This window comes from Physeter macrocephalus, chromosome 20 (assembly GCF_002837175.3).
Source record: "Physeter macrocephalus isolate SW-GA chromosome 20, ASM283717v5, whole genome shotgun sequence".
Classification (NCBI taxonomy): domain Eukaryota; kingdom Metazoa; phylum Chordata; class Mammalia; order Artiodactyla; family Physeteridae; genus Physeter; species Physeter macrocephalus.
This window is the reverse complement of record NC_041233.1, coordinates 59,550,186-59,567,749: the sequence shown is the minus strand read 5'-3', so window position 1 is coordinate 59,567,749 and position 17,564 is coordinate 59,550,186. Positions and strand designations below refer to the sequence as shown.

The following is a 17,564-nucleotide window of genomic DNA, read 5'->3' as shown; positions in this document are numbered from 1 at the left end:
CTAATATTTTGTTCATGATTTTGGCATCCATGTTCATCAAGGATATTGACCTGTAATTTTCTCTTCTTGTGGTGTCTTTGTCTGGCTTTGATAATCAAACAGTGTAATGTTGGCTTCATAAAATGTTTGGAAATATTCCCTCCTTTTCAATTTTTTGTTAAGTGTTTGAGAAGGATTTGTATAAGTTCTGGTATGTTACGTTTTCACTTAGATTCATTTCAAAGTATTTTCTAATATCCCTTATTTCTTTTTTGACCTCACTGATTATTTAATAATGTGGTGTTGAATTTCCACATATTTGTAAATATTCCAGTTTTCTTTCTGTTATTGATTTCTAGTTTCATTCCCTTGTGGTCAGAGCAGATACTTTGTATGATTTCCATCTTTTAAAATGTATTAGGATTCATTTTATGGCCTAACATGTGATCTGTATTTGAGAATGTTCCATTTGCACTTGCAAATAATGTGTATTCTGCTGTTACTGAGTGATGCATTCTGTATATGTCTCTTATGTCTAATTAATTTATAGTGTTCAAATCCTCTATTTCTATATTGATCTATGTACTTGTTCTGTCCATTAGTGGAAGTAAGATATTGAAGTCTCCAATTATGGTTATTAAAATGTCTATTTCTCCTTCAATTCTGTCAATTTTTTTTTTTTTTTTTTTTTTTTTTTTGTGGTACGCGGGCCTCACACTGTTGTGGCCTCTCCCGTTGCGGAGCACAGGCTCCGGACGCGCAGGCTCAGCGGCCATGGCTCACGGGCCCAGCCGCTCCGCGGCATGTGGGATCCTCCCAGACCGGGGCGCGAACCCGGTTCCCCTGCATCGGCAGGCGGACGCGCAACCACTGCGCCACCAGGGAAGCCCAATTCTGTCAATTTTTGCTTCGTATATTTTGAAGCTGTTTTTAGGTGCATATATGTTTATAGTTGTTATATATTCTTGAAGGATTGGCCTTCTATCAGCATATAAAAGACAATTTTTGTGTTAAAGTTTATTTTGTCTGATGTTAGTATAACTATTTCAGCTGTTTTTTGGTTACAGTTTGCATGGAAGATATCTTTCCATCCTTTCACCTTTAAGCTACTTGTGTCATTGGATCTAAAGTGAGTCTCTTCTAGACAGAATATTATTGGATCTTTTTTTAATCCATTGTGTCTATCTTTGCCTTTTAATTGTAGGCTTTAATGCATTTACATTGAACGTAATTACTGGTAAAGAAGAACTTACTGCTGCCATTTTGGTATTTGTTTTCTGCATATCATATTTTGTGTTTGTTCAGTCCCTCCATTATTGCTTTCTCTAGTATATAATTGGGGTTTTTTGCAGAGTACCATTCTGATCCCCTTCTCTTTTCCTTTTCCCTATACATTTCCTTTTCCATATGCTTTCTTAGTGGTTACCCCTGGGAATTACAATTGACATCTTAATTTTATAACAGACTAGTTCAAATTAACACCAACTTAGTTTCAGTAGTATGCAAATCTCTGCTTCCATGGAGCTCTGTTTCTCCCCCAGTATGTTATTATTATCATGAATTACATCTTTATATACTATGTGTCCATTAACATAGATTTTTAATTATTATTTTATGCATTTTTCTTTTAAACCACACAGGAAAAATAGAGTACTTACAAACCAAAATACAAGAATACTGGCTTTTATATTTACCTATGTAGTTACATTTTTTATTTAGTTGTTTTTTTTTTATTTCTTCTGGCTTTGAGTTACTATCTACTTGCTTTTTATTTCAGCTTGAAGGACTCCCTTTAGCAATTCTTGTAGAGCAGTCTAGTAACGATGGACTCCCTCAGTTTTTGTTTATCTCAGGAAGTTTTAAATACTCCTTCAATTTTTGTTGTTAGGGTAGGAGCAACAATCATCAGATTTGTTGATGGACTGAATGTGAAGGGTCAGGTAAAGAGAGGGATCAAGAATAAATCTTAATATTTTGGCTTTTGAGCAACTGAGAAGGTGATGGTGTCATTCACTGACATGAGAAAGACTGGGGAGATGTAGCCTTGGCTGGGGACATAGGATGAAGAATGTTCGCTTTTGTTAAATTTGAGATACCTATAGAACACCCCAGTGGAAATATATAATAGCCAGAATTCAGGGTTGAGATATATATTTAGGAGTGTTCTATATGTAGATCACATATATTTAACTACATATGGATTGTTACATATAGATATCTGCATATAGATAATTTATGCCACGAGATTGCTTGAGACCATGTAGGAAGTGGGTAGATAGGAGGAGGGCGTTTGGGCCAACACCCCAAGTCCAACTCTGAAAGATCTAGCAGAGAAGGAGTTAAGTGAGGAGACTGAGAAGGAGCTGCCAGTGAGATGGAAGGAAACCTAGAAACCATGAGAGAAACAGTTCCAAGGAGGAAGGAACCATGCACTATGTCAATTACTTGACAAGAGCAGTCTTAGTGGAGGGTTGGGGCAGGAGCTCAATTGGTGATGGCTGAAGAAACAATATGAAGTGAGGAAATTGAGACCAGGACTATAAATAAATCTTATGACAAAGTTGACTGAAAGGAAAGGAGAGAGGAGATGTGGTAGTTCGACAGAAGTGTTTCTCAGCCTCAACACTACTGACATTTTGAGCTGGAAGATTATTTGTTGGAGAGAGAAGTCCTGTGTATCGTGTGAAGTTTAGCAACCTCCCTGGCCTCTACCCACTAGATGCCAGTAGCAATGCCCCCCTACAGTTATGTCAGCCAAAAATGTCCCCAAACATAGTTGAATGTCCCCTGGTGGGGCAATATTTCCCACATTTGGGAAATACTGCTCCAGAGAAATGCTTGAACTTAAGATTTTGGAACTGGCGATGACAAGATCAAGGGTATGATCATGGGAGCTGGGTGGCTGAGCAAGATAGAGAAAAGAGCATTGAAAGTGGGAAATTTAAGGAACTGAGGCCAAGCAGTGACCAAAAGATGAAAATAATTTTTAGAAAGAGTAGCAGTTGGTATAGTCTAGTGGCATGAACTTGAAAAAGCTAAGTTATTGAAGGAGAAGGGAGGAAAAATATAAAACACTAACTGATGGAACTCACATACAAATTTATTTTAGAGACATAGTAGTTTCACTGTTAGCAATCTGGGAGAACAACTCCATGAAAATATTCCTGAACTTCATGTAGGCAATTTGAAACGAAGTACAAAACATCTAGGTGTTTAAATATCATATTTAACCCATTGAATTTTTTTGCTTTTCCACTAGCTACCAACAAGATACCGCTGTGCCTAGCTGCATTAAATTACAATCCTTTATCTATAGTGTCAAGAAGCAGGGCAGACTAGGGGTATAAACGCATACAGATTGGTAGATTGGTGACGGCAAGAGGAGTTCCTGCCTAATCACTGACATAAAAGTAAATTAGCTATGCCCTTCAAATGTATCTTATAATCCCTTCTGTTTAGTAACTACCATGCTTTATAGTGATCAGATTGTGCCCGTCAAGTAATTTTTTAATATCTACTACATTTTAAGAAAGAGGATAGAATTATCTCTGCATTCCAAGTGTTTTCTAAGAAAAGCATTCAGCTTCAAATATTCTGTATTCTGTATGCAGAATCATATTATATGAATATCGGAATGTACTTTTTCTTTAAGACTCAAGGACAAAAGAAAGTTGCAAGCATGATGGAAAGTAAAGAAGTCCACAAAGGAATATTTCAGATCGAGTGGGAACATAAGAAAATGGAGATGGAAATGGAAGATCTAAATCAGAAGGCTTGGGATATTCAGATGCTGTTTTTTTCAAGAGATCGTCAAAAGGTAAATTCTCCCTGCCCCCCACGATATAATTTTAATTTCATTCATTAATATATTCATTCATTCAACCAGTATTTAATAAGAAGCCTCTGTGACGTCAAGCATGTTCTATGCCAGAAGCAGTTCATAATGTGACTATGAATTCTATCTGTTTCTTCTGGTAGTTTACATTTGCTGCCTCTGGTTCTTTGTGACCCTTTCAGCAGTATAGTTCTGTTTTGCAGTTCACCAAGAATTTCCTAATTGTCAAATCTAGTGGTCCCTTTCCCAGTCATAACCATCCCTGTAGCATTTGTCCATCTTCTTTTTTTTTTTGGCCGCGTGGCATGTGGGATCTTAGTTCCCTGACCAGGGATCGAACCTGCAGTGGAAGCGCGGAGTGTTAACCACTGGACCGCCAGGGAAGTCCATCCATCTTCATTCTTAATTGCCCATTGTTTTGGCTTTAATCATCCCTGTTTTCTCCTGTATTTCTTCCAACATGTCAGACCACTCTGCCTCTTTTCCTCATTTCTCTTTTGTTTCTCTTAATTGTAGCTATTTTTAAGATTCTGCCCTCAGCTCTGTGTTTCTTTCCATGCCCTCTCCTTTGATGTTTTCTCTTTTTCTGACTTTCATGATCACTGCTAAGACTCATCCGAGCTTTCTGGATTCCAATTAAATTCCAATTCCAATCTAAGCTCTCTGAACCTGACCTTTCTCAATCTCTATTTCTGTATTTCCCACCTCCCAACAGCTCCTCTTCTTATTTTGCTTATTTCTGTTCTTTCAGCCATTCACTCAGGGTTAAAGTTGTTGTCCTCTTTGATTCCTCTCTTTCCCTTGTCTTTCAAGTCTTGACTAGTTTATCCATTTACTCCCTCATTCTTTATGCCCACTGCCTTTACCTTGCTTCAGTCCTTCCTTTTCAATGGTTTAGAGTATTTTATAATAATCTCCTAACTAGTCTCTTGACCTTGGGTTTTTCTCTTCTAATTACACTGTATACTGCTGTCAAATTCCTATTCAGGTCTAATAATATTACTACTCTGCTCAAACATTTTAAAGTTCCTCTTCTTACCTGGCACATGAATTCTGAAATCCTTAAGTGGCGTTCGGTGTCCTTCAAACTATCTTTTGAAATTCATTCCCACTGTTCCTCTTACACATCAGTATTCTCAAACCAAACTGATTTTATTTTCTAGGATTCTACCTCTGTGCCTTTGCTTATACTGGTTCTTCTACCTGCAATATTTTTCCGCATTTTTTTTTCACATCCCTAATCTATCTATTTTTCAAGGTCTGGTTTAAATGCCACCTCATCCATAAAGCCTTTTGATTTCCCCAGTTCAGAGAAACCATGGCCCAACTCAAACCACCTTTTAATTTGCATGTCACCTTACATACGTTCTGGCAACTAATCATACTACAGGTTTTCTTTTTCTTGAAGTCTCTGTCATGTTATCTATCTTTGTTATCTCCCTCAGTATCTTTAACTGGGACATTGTTAATACGGGACTTAATGAGACACTCTCAAATGAGACACAATAAATATTTGGTGAGTTGAATAAGTGAATGAATGAATGAGAAAATAAACTCTGGGCATTTGTAACTATTAGTATATAGATGAGTGTATCAATAGCCAAATATAAGTAAATAGCATGACAATTAAATTCAAGTCAATCCTAACTTGGATAGATAATTTTTATGAGAAACAGTAACTTTCAAAACTAAGGTAATCTTTATAAAATTATCTACTGAAAGAAATAGAGAAAAATATCCTTACATACATTGTGGGTTGTTTTTTTTTCCTCTTAAAGTACCTAAATGAACCAAACTATGAGACTCTGATTGCCATTCAGATTGGAATAATGGAGCAAACCATTGCTGTTTTAGATAAGGTAGGTCTCAAGGATACTGATCATTATAATTCCAGTAGTTCTGAATGATTTGAACAAAGTAATAGTTTGCAAATCATGAATTCAAATAGAACCTACCAAAATCTTGGTCTTTTATACTGATATTCAGGATGTAATTAGAGGTCTCTAAATAGTGTCTTTGCAACTGTAACCAATGTGGTAGCCTGAAGCACTTCTTTTTTTTTAATTTTTATTTTATATTGGAGTCTGGTTGATGAACAGTGTTGTGTTAGTTTCAGGTGTACAGCAAAGTGATTCAGTTATACATATACATGTATCCATTCGTTTTCAAGTTCTTTTCCCATTTAGATTATTGCAGAATATTGAGCAGAGTTCCCTGTGCTATACACTAGGTCCTTGTTGCTTATCTATCTTAAATATAGCAGTGTGTATATGTCAATCCCAACCTCCCAATCTATCCCTCTCTCCCTTCCCCCAGTAACCATAAGTTTGTTCTCTAAGTCTGTGAGTCTGTTTCTGTTTTGTAAATAAGTTCATTTGTATCATTTTTTAAAGATTCTGCCTATAAGCAACATCATATTATATTTACCTTTCTCTGTCTGACTTACTTCACTTAGTATGATAATCTCCACGTCCATCCATGTTGCTGCAAATGGCATTATTTCATTCTTTTTAATGGCTGAGTAATATTCCATTGTATGTATGTACCCCATCTTCTTCATCCATTCATCTGTCAGTCATTTAGGTTGTGAAGCACTTCTTTTAACATTTGAATTAACCCCTTGGGAGATATCAGAGTGTAGGTGAATTTCCTGTTTCACATTAGGTTATGATTTATGTAGTAGAAGTGTTGGTAGTCTTTCCTTTGCATTGTAAAGGCTTTGTTTTACCCTAATTGCCTAACAATGCTCAGTTTTGAGTGTTTAACATATATAAGATGGAAACAAAGTAATCTCAAGGCTATGTGTTTTTTAAATCTTCTCTTATTTCTAAGAATATACAAATTTTTTTCTAAAATGTGTATTAACATACCATTCTATCTTTCAACAAATAATTTAAGTACCTACTATGTGCAGGCATTATGCTAGGTACTAGGGATATGATGGTAATATGTCCTAATGATGACAATGTATTTAAATTTTAAGAATAATGTCTTTATAAAATATATTTTTTTCAAAATTATTTCTGTGGGGTGTCATGGGAACAAAAATTTCAGACCCACCAAAAGAATGTGGAAAACTGCAAAAAGCTGCTTAAAAAACTGAGAAGGTGCAGCAGTCAAAAAGATGTAGCAAATTATACCCTAAGCTGCAATTTACGAGAAGAACTGGTGGCTGTCTCAGAGAGAAAAGACATCTGTAATGCAGTGGGTAAGATTGTTTTCTTTAATCAACTGTCAGTTTCTTTAAAAGTGATCATAACTCCTAAAATCTGTACAGTGGTTATAAAGCTACCAGTATTTGTTCCATATGTTTAATTGATTCTGAGTGCTGTTTCTGTATTTAAAAGTATAGATAATAATCCAAATAATTCCTTCTTCTTCATTTCTGGGATAGGGTCTACACTGACTTGTGAAAAGATTGCCAAAGAACGATATGAAAACATGATGCAACAGCAAAAGTTAACGAAAATTTCAAAAGAACAAGCTGAGCAGATTTCAATACTACAGGCTGAAGTTGAAAGATTAAGGATGAAAACATTTCCTGCTCTCATTCAGATGTAAAAATGCTGGTGGGAAACATAAGACCAAATCAGTCATTTTAAAAATAATTTCATTTGGTTAAAATGATTTGTTTCTCTTATATAAGGAAATTTAAGTAGAGTCTCCTCTTAGTGGCATATTTTTAATAGCAAATTGTTTGATTTTAGCCTTAGTCATTATAAAAATGTTTGTCCTGCATGAATAAATGTCTAAAATAACATGAATGATTCTTATTCAAGAATGAACACGATTTTAACTCAGAATATATTCAAGGTCTATTTTAAGTCTTAATTTGATCAAAAATTATTTTCACAGTAGTAATATAGAAAGTCTTAAAGACAAAAAAATATTTTTAGCCACTACTGGTATTTCTAATTTTATAAAATTACCAGAAATGTTATGAGATTATGAATGATTTTTATCTTTTATACTTTTCTATATTTCCCATTTTCTTCAGTAAGCATTTCTCTACCATCAGAAAAAAAATTAATAGAATGTTTAAGATTATTCCCTGTCCTACCAGTGGAAACAAGGTGAATTGTTTACTTTTACCAAGCCCTAAATCATTTGTAAATTACAACATATTTTCTTCTACCTAAACGTTCTACATAAACATGACATAATCTTCTATATTCATATTTATTGCAACAGAACTTAATTTTGTGCCCCACACGATAGTTTAGTAAACAGAAAAAAAGCATTTTCTCATTTTGTGATATTGTGATTTATAAGAAATATATATATTTGGTCTTCGACACCATTCCTGGCACAGAGATCCTAAAACCCTCGGAATTTCCTAAGTGATGAGAGAGGTACAGGTGTCTTGTTATGTTAATGAGGTGACTTTTGGATTGCACCTAAGGATGGGGGCTGTTTGCCAGGAGAACCAACCCTGTGTCCCAACCTCCCATCCACCCACCCACCCTTACCCACACCCACCCCCCACACCCACCTCTAGGAAGGGTAAAGGGGCTGGAAGTTGAATTGATCACCAATGACCAATGATTTAATCAATTGTGCCTATGTAATGAGGTCTCCATAAAAGCCCAGAAGGACAAGGTTTGGAGAGTGTGCCCAGAGAGAGCAAGCAAGCTCTGAGCTTTTCACCATAACTTGCCTTATGCATCTCTTCCATCCCGAGGTTCCTGAGTTAGATCCTTTTATAATAAAATGGGAATCTGATAAATAAAATGTTTCTCTGAGTTCTGTGAGCCACTCTAGCAAATTAACTGAACCCAAGGAAGGAGGGAATCTTGGGAACCTCTGATTTATTGCCAGCCGGTCAGAAGCACAGGTAACAATCTGGGTTTTCAAATGGCATCTGAAGTGGAGGGCAGTCTTGTGGGACTGAGCCCTTAACTTGTAGAATCTGATGCTATCTCCAGATAGATGTGTCAGAACTGAGTTGAATTGTAGGACATCCAGATGGTGTTTTGAGAATTGCTTGGTGTGGAGAAACACAGACACACACAAAGGAATTTGGTGATCCGAATTCTTACATTTCCATGAAATAGTTTATCACTTTATTCATGTAGATGATGATAAATAAGTAATGAGAAGATTAACTGTTCAGAAAGCTGCTTTGCCTTTCCATAGCCTATGGACTGCTGCATTCCAAGGTAATACCATTGGGATCATTAACCATAATCTCCAAAGGATGTCAATGTCTCAATGTTCTGTAATTTGTGAATTAAATGTTAAGTTTAATTCGTAACACCATACCCAATATACACTGGTGTAGGTAAAGCAAGAGAGCAATTATAAAACATTCTATTTAGAAAAAAAAATTTAGAAGTTTTAAAACCTTCTATTTAGAAATTGCCAGGATAGTACCATAATTGATCACCTGTATAGTGATCAGTGGTGGGAATGGTAAGGAAAATAGAACCAACATCATTTTGACAACTCCCCCCCTTAGACCTAGAATGATTCCTGAAGTAGTCCATTTGGCTGATTAAGCAGGGTAGTGCCTATTGGTAACATTTCCATGTCACCTAAATTAGCTACTGCAGCCTCCATTTGTTACTAAGGCAAGGCCACAAATTTCACTGGACAGTGCTCTGTGGATTCCCAGGTCTTAACAGCCTATGTCGTTTCTGTTTCTTAGTGTCCACCCTGAGTGATTCTGGCAATGCTCCTTGCTTGAATGCCTCAGCTTTGAGGCATAAATAGAGTGAAGGTTAGCAAGAGCCTCTTGCCCCCAAGCTGTATTCTAGTAGCAGCACTTTCAACAAGAGGCATCTTCTGCTTTGGGGTTATTGGCAGGTGCTTTGGAAGGGCACATGGGTCATGGAACCCAGTCCTCTCTCTTGATATGTTCATGGTACTGATTCCTCTCAGCTTCTGCTGAACTAAGAGCAATTATATTTGTATATTTATAGCCCTTTAAAATATTATCTATATTATCAAGTAGTAATATATATAATTAATTGGGTCAAACATAACATGGTTATGAGCTCTGTTGCTGGGTTGCTTGGGTTCAAATTCTGTCACTAAATAACTACTTAAAATTTCCTCATCTTTAAAATTGGGATGTTGATAATTGTAAAACTCAAATGAGTTAACATACTTTTAAAACTGGCACAAAGCAAGTGCTAAGTGTTAGCTTTCATTTTAATGAATAAAAATAATTCTTATTCAGTAGTTCTTAATAAATATATCCTATTAAATGGAGGTGAAATTCAATAGAAATTATTAAAAAGGGGACTGCTTCATGGGCATCCCTAGGCCCCAAACTCTCCCATAAGCCCCATCCATACTCCATGACCCACCTCCTCTTGTAGAAGTGCCCACTGAGCTGTTGGAGCCCTCAGCACCTAGCCAATGCCTTAGAAATCCCCATTGCTATACCACCAACTGCTCCCCAACTCTCCCAAAACCAGAGTCCCACTGATGCTGTAGTTCCCCCAAATGGACATGTAAGGGTGACTCCAGGGGATGTGCTAGTCAGCAGCGGGCAGCTGCAGTCAAATGCTGGCACCATCACCAGGGAAACCACTTCTCCTGCCACATTTAGGACCTCTGGCTGAGCAGCAAGAAGCAATGGAGGCTGGTCAGCACAGCTTCCCAGGGATGCCCATCTGGGAATCCCAGAGCCAGGGAAGGCCAGTCCTCTTGGGTTCACAGAAGCCAATGACAATGGCAGTGTCTAGAAGGCAAGAACTGGGGCCGGGGTGAGGGGTAGGTTACTGGCATGGGCATTAACAATTAGAATGCATGCAAGAGCGGGGTCTTGATATACCAACATTAATAGTCTGTTGGATCACGGGGAAGGACTGGGCTGAAAGTAAGGAGCAGTTGGGGGTGGAGGGGGGAAGCTTAGGGTAGTGGCTGTTTACCAAGTAGTAGGGAAGTACTTTTTTTTTAAGATTGGGAAAAAAAAAAACTAAGTAAAGCTGTCTCAGCCGTTAAAAGGACCCAAGAGACTGGAAACCAGAACCAAGAAGCCACTGACCCACAAAGTTCTCTCTCTGTCATCTCTGCCTTTCTCTGTAAGGGCAGACTTAAGCACACCAGCTTTTCTGCTTTCAAGTTCACATACAACAGCTCCAGCCACAAAAAGAGATGGGCTTTCTTTTCTTGAGCTCGATTCCGAACTCTCAAGGACTGCGATGCTTGGGTCATACGTCCATCTATGGCCAGGAAGACAGATAACGTACAACATGGCAGCCAGAACCCCAACCCAGTGAAGATGGGTTTCTGGCTGAGGAGTCACTGTTAATGGAGTAGATACGCTAGCTTTTACCTATTTCACAGATAAAACTAGAAAGGTAGATGAATGTAAAAGGCCCTGTATGCCGTGATGCCTTGAAGTGGGCGATGAGGATGTGGTTTTATAAGAAATAGATGATCACTGAGATGACGAATACAAGTAACAAATTTGAAGAGACAGAAACTAATGTAATTTTGAACATATGAGTTTAATTACCTGCTAGACCATCCAGATGGAAATTTGTGGTAAATGGGTGGAAACAAAGGAGAGGCATAAACTTAGGAGAGGCAGGCATCTTCAGACAAGTTTAGGTTTAGACATACACTAGATGGACTGTTTTTTAACATTTAAAATAAAACTTTTACCACAATAAATAAAACAATGTATTAAAACTCACTTCCACAGTTGTCCAAATTATTTTTTTAATCATGATTTAATTTTTAAATTTTTTTCACCTTTCTTTAACTGTCAAGTTTTCTTTGGCAAATTTATTCAAAACACTAAATTTTCATTTTAGAACCTAGTTTATACTTATATAACAGAGGCCCTAAATTGATCCAGGTACACCAGGATACCTTTCTCTAAGCCCTAATGGTTTACATCTTCCCTTTAAAATGTATAAATATCTTTTAATTACATTGTCATCCACAAAGACATTCTGGAGAAAAAATTATGAATTAAACACCTATAAATTCTTCATCATTTCTGTTATAGTGTAGCAATTTATCATCTAACCCATAGTGGTCTATCAGCTGAGTAAGGCTTAGTTTCTTGTTCTCCTCAGACATAGCTGACTGCAGCTCATAAAGCAACAGCTGGCTACAGCTTCTCCACTTCTTTATTAACATCTGTAACTGAGACAGGTCATTCTGAAACAGAAGAAAAGAAAAAGACATAAATGTATGTCAATAACTAGATAGTCATCCTAACTTACTTAATGAAAGTTGTCAAATCAGTCGATGAGTAGTAGGTTTAAAGGGTAACACATCTGGACATGAATGGGACTTCTACCCAGGAAAAAAGTAGGATGGTTTTAAGTAACTATCACTCAAATTGAGTTCTATGGCTGTTTTGTTTGGTAGAAGCTCTGGGCTATCCTTACCCTCAGGGAAAAATCGAATCATTAAATAGGGCAAAACTGTGTAAAGAAGCAACAATATGGGTTAAAAAAACAATCTACTTTTTCTACCACAGCTGTACTTTAAAAAATGATACTCAAATTAATATTTTTCAATGTCACTATCTCATAAAACTCAAGTAGTTATATTTAGAGAAGTCCTAAAAATTCAAGAGAGCAAATAAGATACAGTATTCCATCATTTATTACACATTGCTGGGGAAGAAGGAGCAATTGCAATATACATGAATGATCCAGGTAAGTAAGGGTCATCTTCTTCCAAGTGCCCAAATTCTATTTTCTTCAACCTTATCTGGGTTGAAATCTAAAATCTAATATATATTTGTTGTTTTCTTAAAGAAAATGCTCGGAATATTTTAATAATTTGTTACACATAATTGAATAACAAAAGATCATTACTAAAAATACTTTTCATTGTACTCTGTGGTCCATTTTTAGCTTTTTGTCTCATTCACTGTCACTGTTGCTTCTGTTCTCATTGCCACTTGCAGCTAACATTTGAAGCTTCTAATACTGCTGTGGGCTGGAAACTAGAGAGAAAGCTTCAACTGCATATTAAATAAGGGCTGGGACTTTTAAAAGTTATACCTGGTGTTTAGAGGCCTCTTCTGCTCTACTCTAAATCTATGACATATTTGAGTTAAAGCTGTTGGAAGCCAGGTTTCTGGATACTTGGCTTATTTCTTATTATGCTAAAATAAACTTTTCTTTTTGAAATACTTTCTTACCATTTATCTAAAAATAAAAAATTAATTAGGCAATGGTTCTGAAATTCTTCTCACCTTTGATCTATACATTTTGACTAGTTTTAGCCTCCGAAGAAGGTCCTCTTTCTCCTGAATCTGCTTCACCAATTTTGCTTTTTCTTTGTTTAATCCATGTTTGGGAAGATTCTCATTCATAAAGTCATTCCGGAGATCACTGCATGACTCAGAATCAAGTGATTTAGATGCACATGCATCGATATTCTTGAAGGTATTTTTCAAATATGCACTTTCTTCAAATTCACTGTCTATGTGTTTAAAATTTTCTTGAAATTCCAAACAGTTTTCTTCTGTTGAAGGTGCTGGTTTCTCTGAAAAGGTCTGATCATTTTCTTCACTCTCTACTTTAAGTCGTTTTACCACACCATAACAAGAATTAAATGAGGATCTAGTTTTCCTTAATCGTTCCCTAAGGGTTGCACTCATAGGCTGAAAAAGGCATCAAACGTTAAAAATGTTAATCAAGAAAAACATTCTTGATATAAATAAATCTACTAGAAATCAAGACCTTACGTTTCTATGGCAGACACCACTAGATGACTTTCTGTCTCCATATATCTAAAGTAACCATCACAAAATATCTTTAATTCCTGTAAGCTCCACTAAGTTTTAATCCCTTTTTATATTAGCAGAGCCGGCACCCTTCTAAAACAGTGCTGAAACACTTATCTCAGTAATCACATTTGTTCAGCAATTGTCCCAAGCCTGACATAGTTAGGTGCTTCAGAGTTACAAATTAAGGAAATGACCTAGATCTTTCCCCCAAAGACCTTCATGATGTCAGATTCAAACTTCCTGTTTGGAATTCTGTAATAACTTGAACTGAAACTAAATGAAAATAATTGGGTCAAGATGAAAATTTGAGGGGAAGGTCCAATACATTATCTAAGGGGAAAGACCTAAAATTATGTTAATAAAATTTTTACTTACTAATATACACATTACGTTAACTGACAATGTTCGGTAGACTTGAAACCACCATTGCCACAATACTTAGAAATATAGAATAGATCCACTGAAAGAACTAAGATTTTCATACTTGTTTTCTTGAACTGCTTGTACGGGGAGATGGTGGATTGGCACCAGCCTGTGGAGTGCTAGGTAACACCACAGCTGCGTCTGATGGACTTTCCATCTTGAAATCTTGCTTTACTTCTAAAAAACAAAAAATAATCACAAAACGGAAATCAAATTAACCCACACCTCTATATATTCCTCAATTTTTATCAAAGAATTTTTTATTGTTTTACATAACATCACCAAGTAAGCCAGCCAACTTCCTTCTTTCACTTAGTTGTGATTCATTCTTGCTTTTTTTTTTTTTTGCAGTTTTCCATTTACTTTCCTAAATCGGATTGTGTTGGTCATTATGGTGACTACTAGTTTTTTTCATGACAAGTTAACTAGCTAGCATCTCATATGAACAACTCCACATTTGTTTTTATTGATGGATAAAATCTGATAAAATCCTCAAAATCTGCCATATTGGGGGGTGGGGGTGGGCTGGATAACAACTTTGGATAGTCAGGAATTCTTTAAATTCATTACGCCAGCTTCACAATGAAAGGAAATGTAACTGAAATCCTGACTCAAAAAAACAATCAGACCTGTCACGCTACCCTAAATCCTAAAGGCTGTGTGCCTAAAACTAATGACCCTCCAGGCCTGAGGAATAAGGAGCCCAAGCACAGATAAACTTACTCCTGTCTGCATCATCTTCGATTAAGCAGCGAAGAGACCCTGAAAAGGAGAGACTGAAGTTTGCTTCTCAAACAAAGGCCATCAACTTTACCGGGAAAAATACCACAGGGAGTCCTCCCTCCCCTCCCGCCACTACAGCAAGCCCTCGAGAGACCCCAGGCCTGAGGTGGAGCTGAGAGGTTCCCTGACCGCGGAAAGGGAGCGCTACTCGACTCCCCACCCAATCCCCGAAGAAGTCCAGTTCTCAGACGCCCACTCCACGCGAAGCACGATACCTCCCTCCGCCATCCCCTGAGGGCGCAGAGAGCTAACACAGCTGCTGCCGGCAGCCCCGAGTCTCAGGGGCGGGGCCGCACGGGAGGCGGAAGAGACGCGCGATTGGCCAGATTGACTGACGCGCGCAGCTCCACTTAGCCCTGCGCCCGGAGCGGCGGCACTGCGCGCGCGCGGCCGCGAGCCTCCGCAAGCGGGCGGGACGAGGCCGCGCGGGAGGGGCCGAAAAGCGTGATTGGCCAGGTTGACAGAGGCGCGCGGCTCTGCTCCGCCCAGCGCCCGAGAGCTGTGGGACTGCGCGCGCTTGTGCGCGCGCGGCCGCAATCCTTAGCAGCTGTCGGGCGACCTCCGGAGTGAGCTTAAAACGAGTAACCGGTCCCGGGAGGGGCGCGCTTTTATTCACGGCTTCCCCTCCCTCCTCTCTCCTTGCATCGCCTTCCCTTACTGCTTCCTAGTTGTTGTGTGTTTTTGAAGGACGCCTGAGAATGCCCCTCCCGTTCTCCTGGCTCCCGTCAGTCCCTTCTCCGCGCTCCCCCCAGCAAAGGCATTTCCTCAGACTCCCCGGGACCCAGAGCCGCGGGGCGGGCTGTGTGTTAAATTTACAGCTTGTGAACTCCAAAGGCAGAGACCACGAAAGAGCAGCGCGGGGTTCAATGGCCTGCTGACAGTCAAACACGTTAGCAGTCTCTCTGAGAGCCCCGGCGGATGCAGTTGAGCTCTTTTGTAGCCTTCGCTGCCGCAAACTCTGCGGTCCCGCCACGGATTTTCTGCTGGATCTACCTCAAAAGTTAGATTTCTTAGCTTGGCTTCGAATCTTGTCAAATCTGAGAGAAAATGTAGCCCAAGGAAGTCTGTTGTGGTGCAACACAGGAAGCAGAACAATCACTTAATAAGATTGGGTTGGTCCAGAATTGGGGTGATTGAGGCAGATAGGGCCCTGGCTGTATACTGGGCAGCGGCATCCTCAGTCTAAAATAATCCTCATTTCCCGTGTGGTGATGTTCCGTTGCTGTGCAACAACAAAGTTAACTAAGTTGGGTGGAGCCCTGGGTTTAGGAAAAGACAGTTGAGTAATTTCTGAGTCGCGTGGAAGTTGGGAATTTTAACGGGCCGGTGTTTCGAATCCCAGTGAATGGCCATTTTTTAAACGTTGACCCTGTCTTTTTACTAACATCTGATAGTAATGGCTTAGAGGTAGCTAGGATCCAGAAAGAATTCACTGAGTGCTAAAACGGTGGGATGTAAATATAGAACCTGAAGACAACCTAATACAGTGATTAAGGACATAAATGTTGGAGTCAAATTGCCTAGGTTCAAATCCCAGCACCATCATTTTGTGTGCTTTGTAAGGCAGTGTCGCTGTGCCTCGGTTTCCTCATCAATAAAGTGCGGATAATAGTATCAACCTCCTAGGGTTTGGAGAATTAAATGAGCATTCATGACAGGCAATGAAAAGCGGCAGTAGGTATCTAAGAAGCACTCGATAGTTATGCTAGAGATGCAACTATATTCACCATTCCCTAATTGATCTAAAGGAATGCATCATATAATCCTTTCACCCCTTCACTTACCTCCCCAAAAAAGGCCACAGATTTTTAAGAAGATGCTGTGATGTGTAGGACACCTCACCATGTAAGCCATAAATAGCAGAAAACTTGGAGCTTCCACATATAATTGATAATATATTCTGATCCTTCTAAATTTTTCAAAAAGTATATAAATTAATCTCAAGAAATTTACAAAAAGAGAGAACTCATGATTTTGTGATACAGGTGTTATTCACCTCAGCAAGCCACAGGTCCCAGTCCGTACATTTATTTCTCCCTTTACTCATCCATTGGCATCAGTTACACTGAAAAAAAGCAGAGTGATTTGTCCTGACATTAGAAGCATAATGCACACTCTGCATATTCTTTACACTTTGGGTTGGGTTGTTTTTATGATTCCCTAAAATCAGCTGCTCCAAAAGCCTTTTATCATTGTAACCTAATCTTAGAGCTGTGTTTTTGCTGGCTCCATAAAGGAAAACAACATCTTGCCTAGCAAAAGTTCTGACTTGCTTATTATGTGAACTGGTATATTATAAGGGATTGTTTTAGCCAGATTTTCAGAGAACTTCAGAACATGTACTCAGAAGAACCTGTATTTCAGAAATGTGCATTTGTTGACCTACATCTCTGACTTCCACGTGTTGTTAGAATTGAATGATTTTCCCAAATACAAGTTTGCATTTTACTTACTGCCATTATGTACCAAAATGGAAACATACCTTTCACTCTCAATTTAGTGTAAGGGATCTGGAATATAGCCCCTATAGTTTTCATTGTACCTTTAGATAAAGCCTAGCAACCATTTCCATGTCTTTAGGAACTTAGGAACTTGAAATCTACTGGCCTGTTAGGAGTTTGTTGTTTCTGACACATGACGTTGTGTGTTTCATCCGAAAGTTTTTTTTAATCTTTTTTTTTTTTTTTTTTCTTTTGGTACGCGGGCCTCTCACTGTTGTGGCCTCTCCCGTTGCGGAGCACAGGCTCCGGAAGCTCAGGTCCAGCGGCCATGGCCCACGGGCCCAGCCGCTCCGCGGCATGTGGGATCCTCCCGGACCGCGGCACGAACCCGCGC

General features: G+C 38.6%; 2 protein-coding genes across 4 annotated transcripts in view; one reads left to right on the top strand and one right to left on the bottom strand.

Annotated features, from left to right (window-relative positions):
• The window catches only part of CFAP43 (cilia and flagella associated protein 43), a 104,467-nt gene extending 97,092 nt beyond the window's left edge, over positions 1–7,375 (top strand). The window contains exons 35-38 of the mRNA XM_055081317.1: positions 3,632–3,796; positions 5,593–5,673; positions 6,869–7,022; positions 7,209–7,375. Of these exons, the coding sequence (XP_054937292.1) occupies positions 3,632–3,796; positions 5,593–5,673; positions 6,869–7,022; positions 7,209–7,375 (567 nt within the window). The remainder of the gene's footprint in view (positions 1–3,631; positions 3,797–5,592; positions 5,674–6,868; positions 7,023–7,208) is intronic.
• Positions 7,376–11,268: 3,893 nt separating this feature from the next.
• On the bottom strand, positions 11,269–15,021 carry SFR1 (SWI5 dependent homologous recombination repair protein 1). 3 transcript variants are annotated; one of them, XM_028481972.2, is made up of 5 exons: positions 14,989–15,021; positions 14,670–14,711; positions 14,008–14,123; positions 12,987–13,397; positions 11,269–11,935 (listed from the first exon to the last, which is right to left on the bottom strand). In XM_028481972.2, exons 3-5 carry the CDS (start codon positions 14,101–14,103, stop codon positions 11,744–11,746), a joined length of 699 nt encoding a protein of 232 aa, XP_028337773.1. In that variant the 5' UTR covers positions 14,104–14,123; positions 14,670–14,711; positions 14,989–15,021; the 3' UTR covers positions 11,269–11,743. The 3 variants fall into 3 exon arrangements, with proteins under 3 accessions (XP_028337773.1, XP_007113484.1, XP_028337774.1); XM_007113422.4 differs by having other exon boundaries at positions 14,670–14,708; positions 14,945–15,013; XM_028481973.2 differs by lacking the exon at positions 14,989–15,021 and adding an exon at positions 14,824–14,890 and having other exon boundaries at positions 14,670–14,708.
• Positions 15,022–17,564: the final 2,543 nt, after the last annotated feature.

Coding starts and splice junctions, on each gene's coding strand:
- SFR1 (XM_007113422.4), bottom strand. Junction 14,124..14,669: donor CGAAGATGATGCAGACAGGA/GTAAGTTTATCT, acceptor TTTGTTTTTTAG/AAGTAAAGCAAGATTTCAAG. Junction 11,936..12,986: donor TCAAAATGTATAGATCAAAG/GTGAGAAGAATT, acceptor CTTCTGTTTCAG/AATGACCTGTCTCAGTTACA.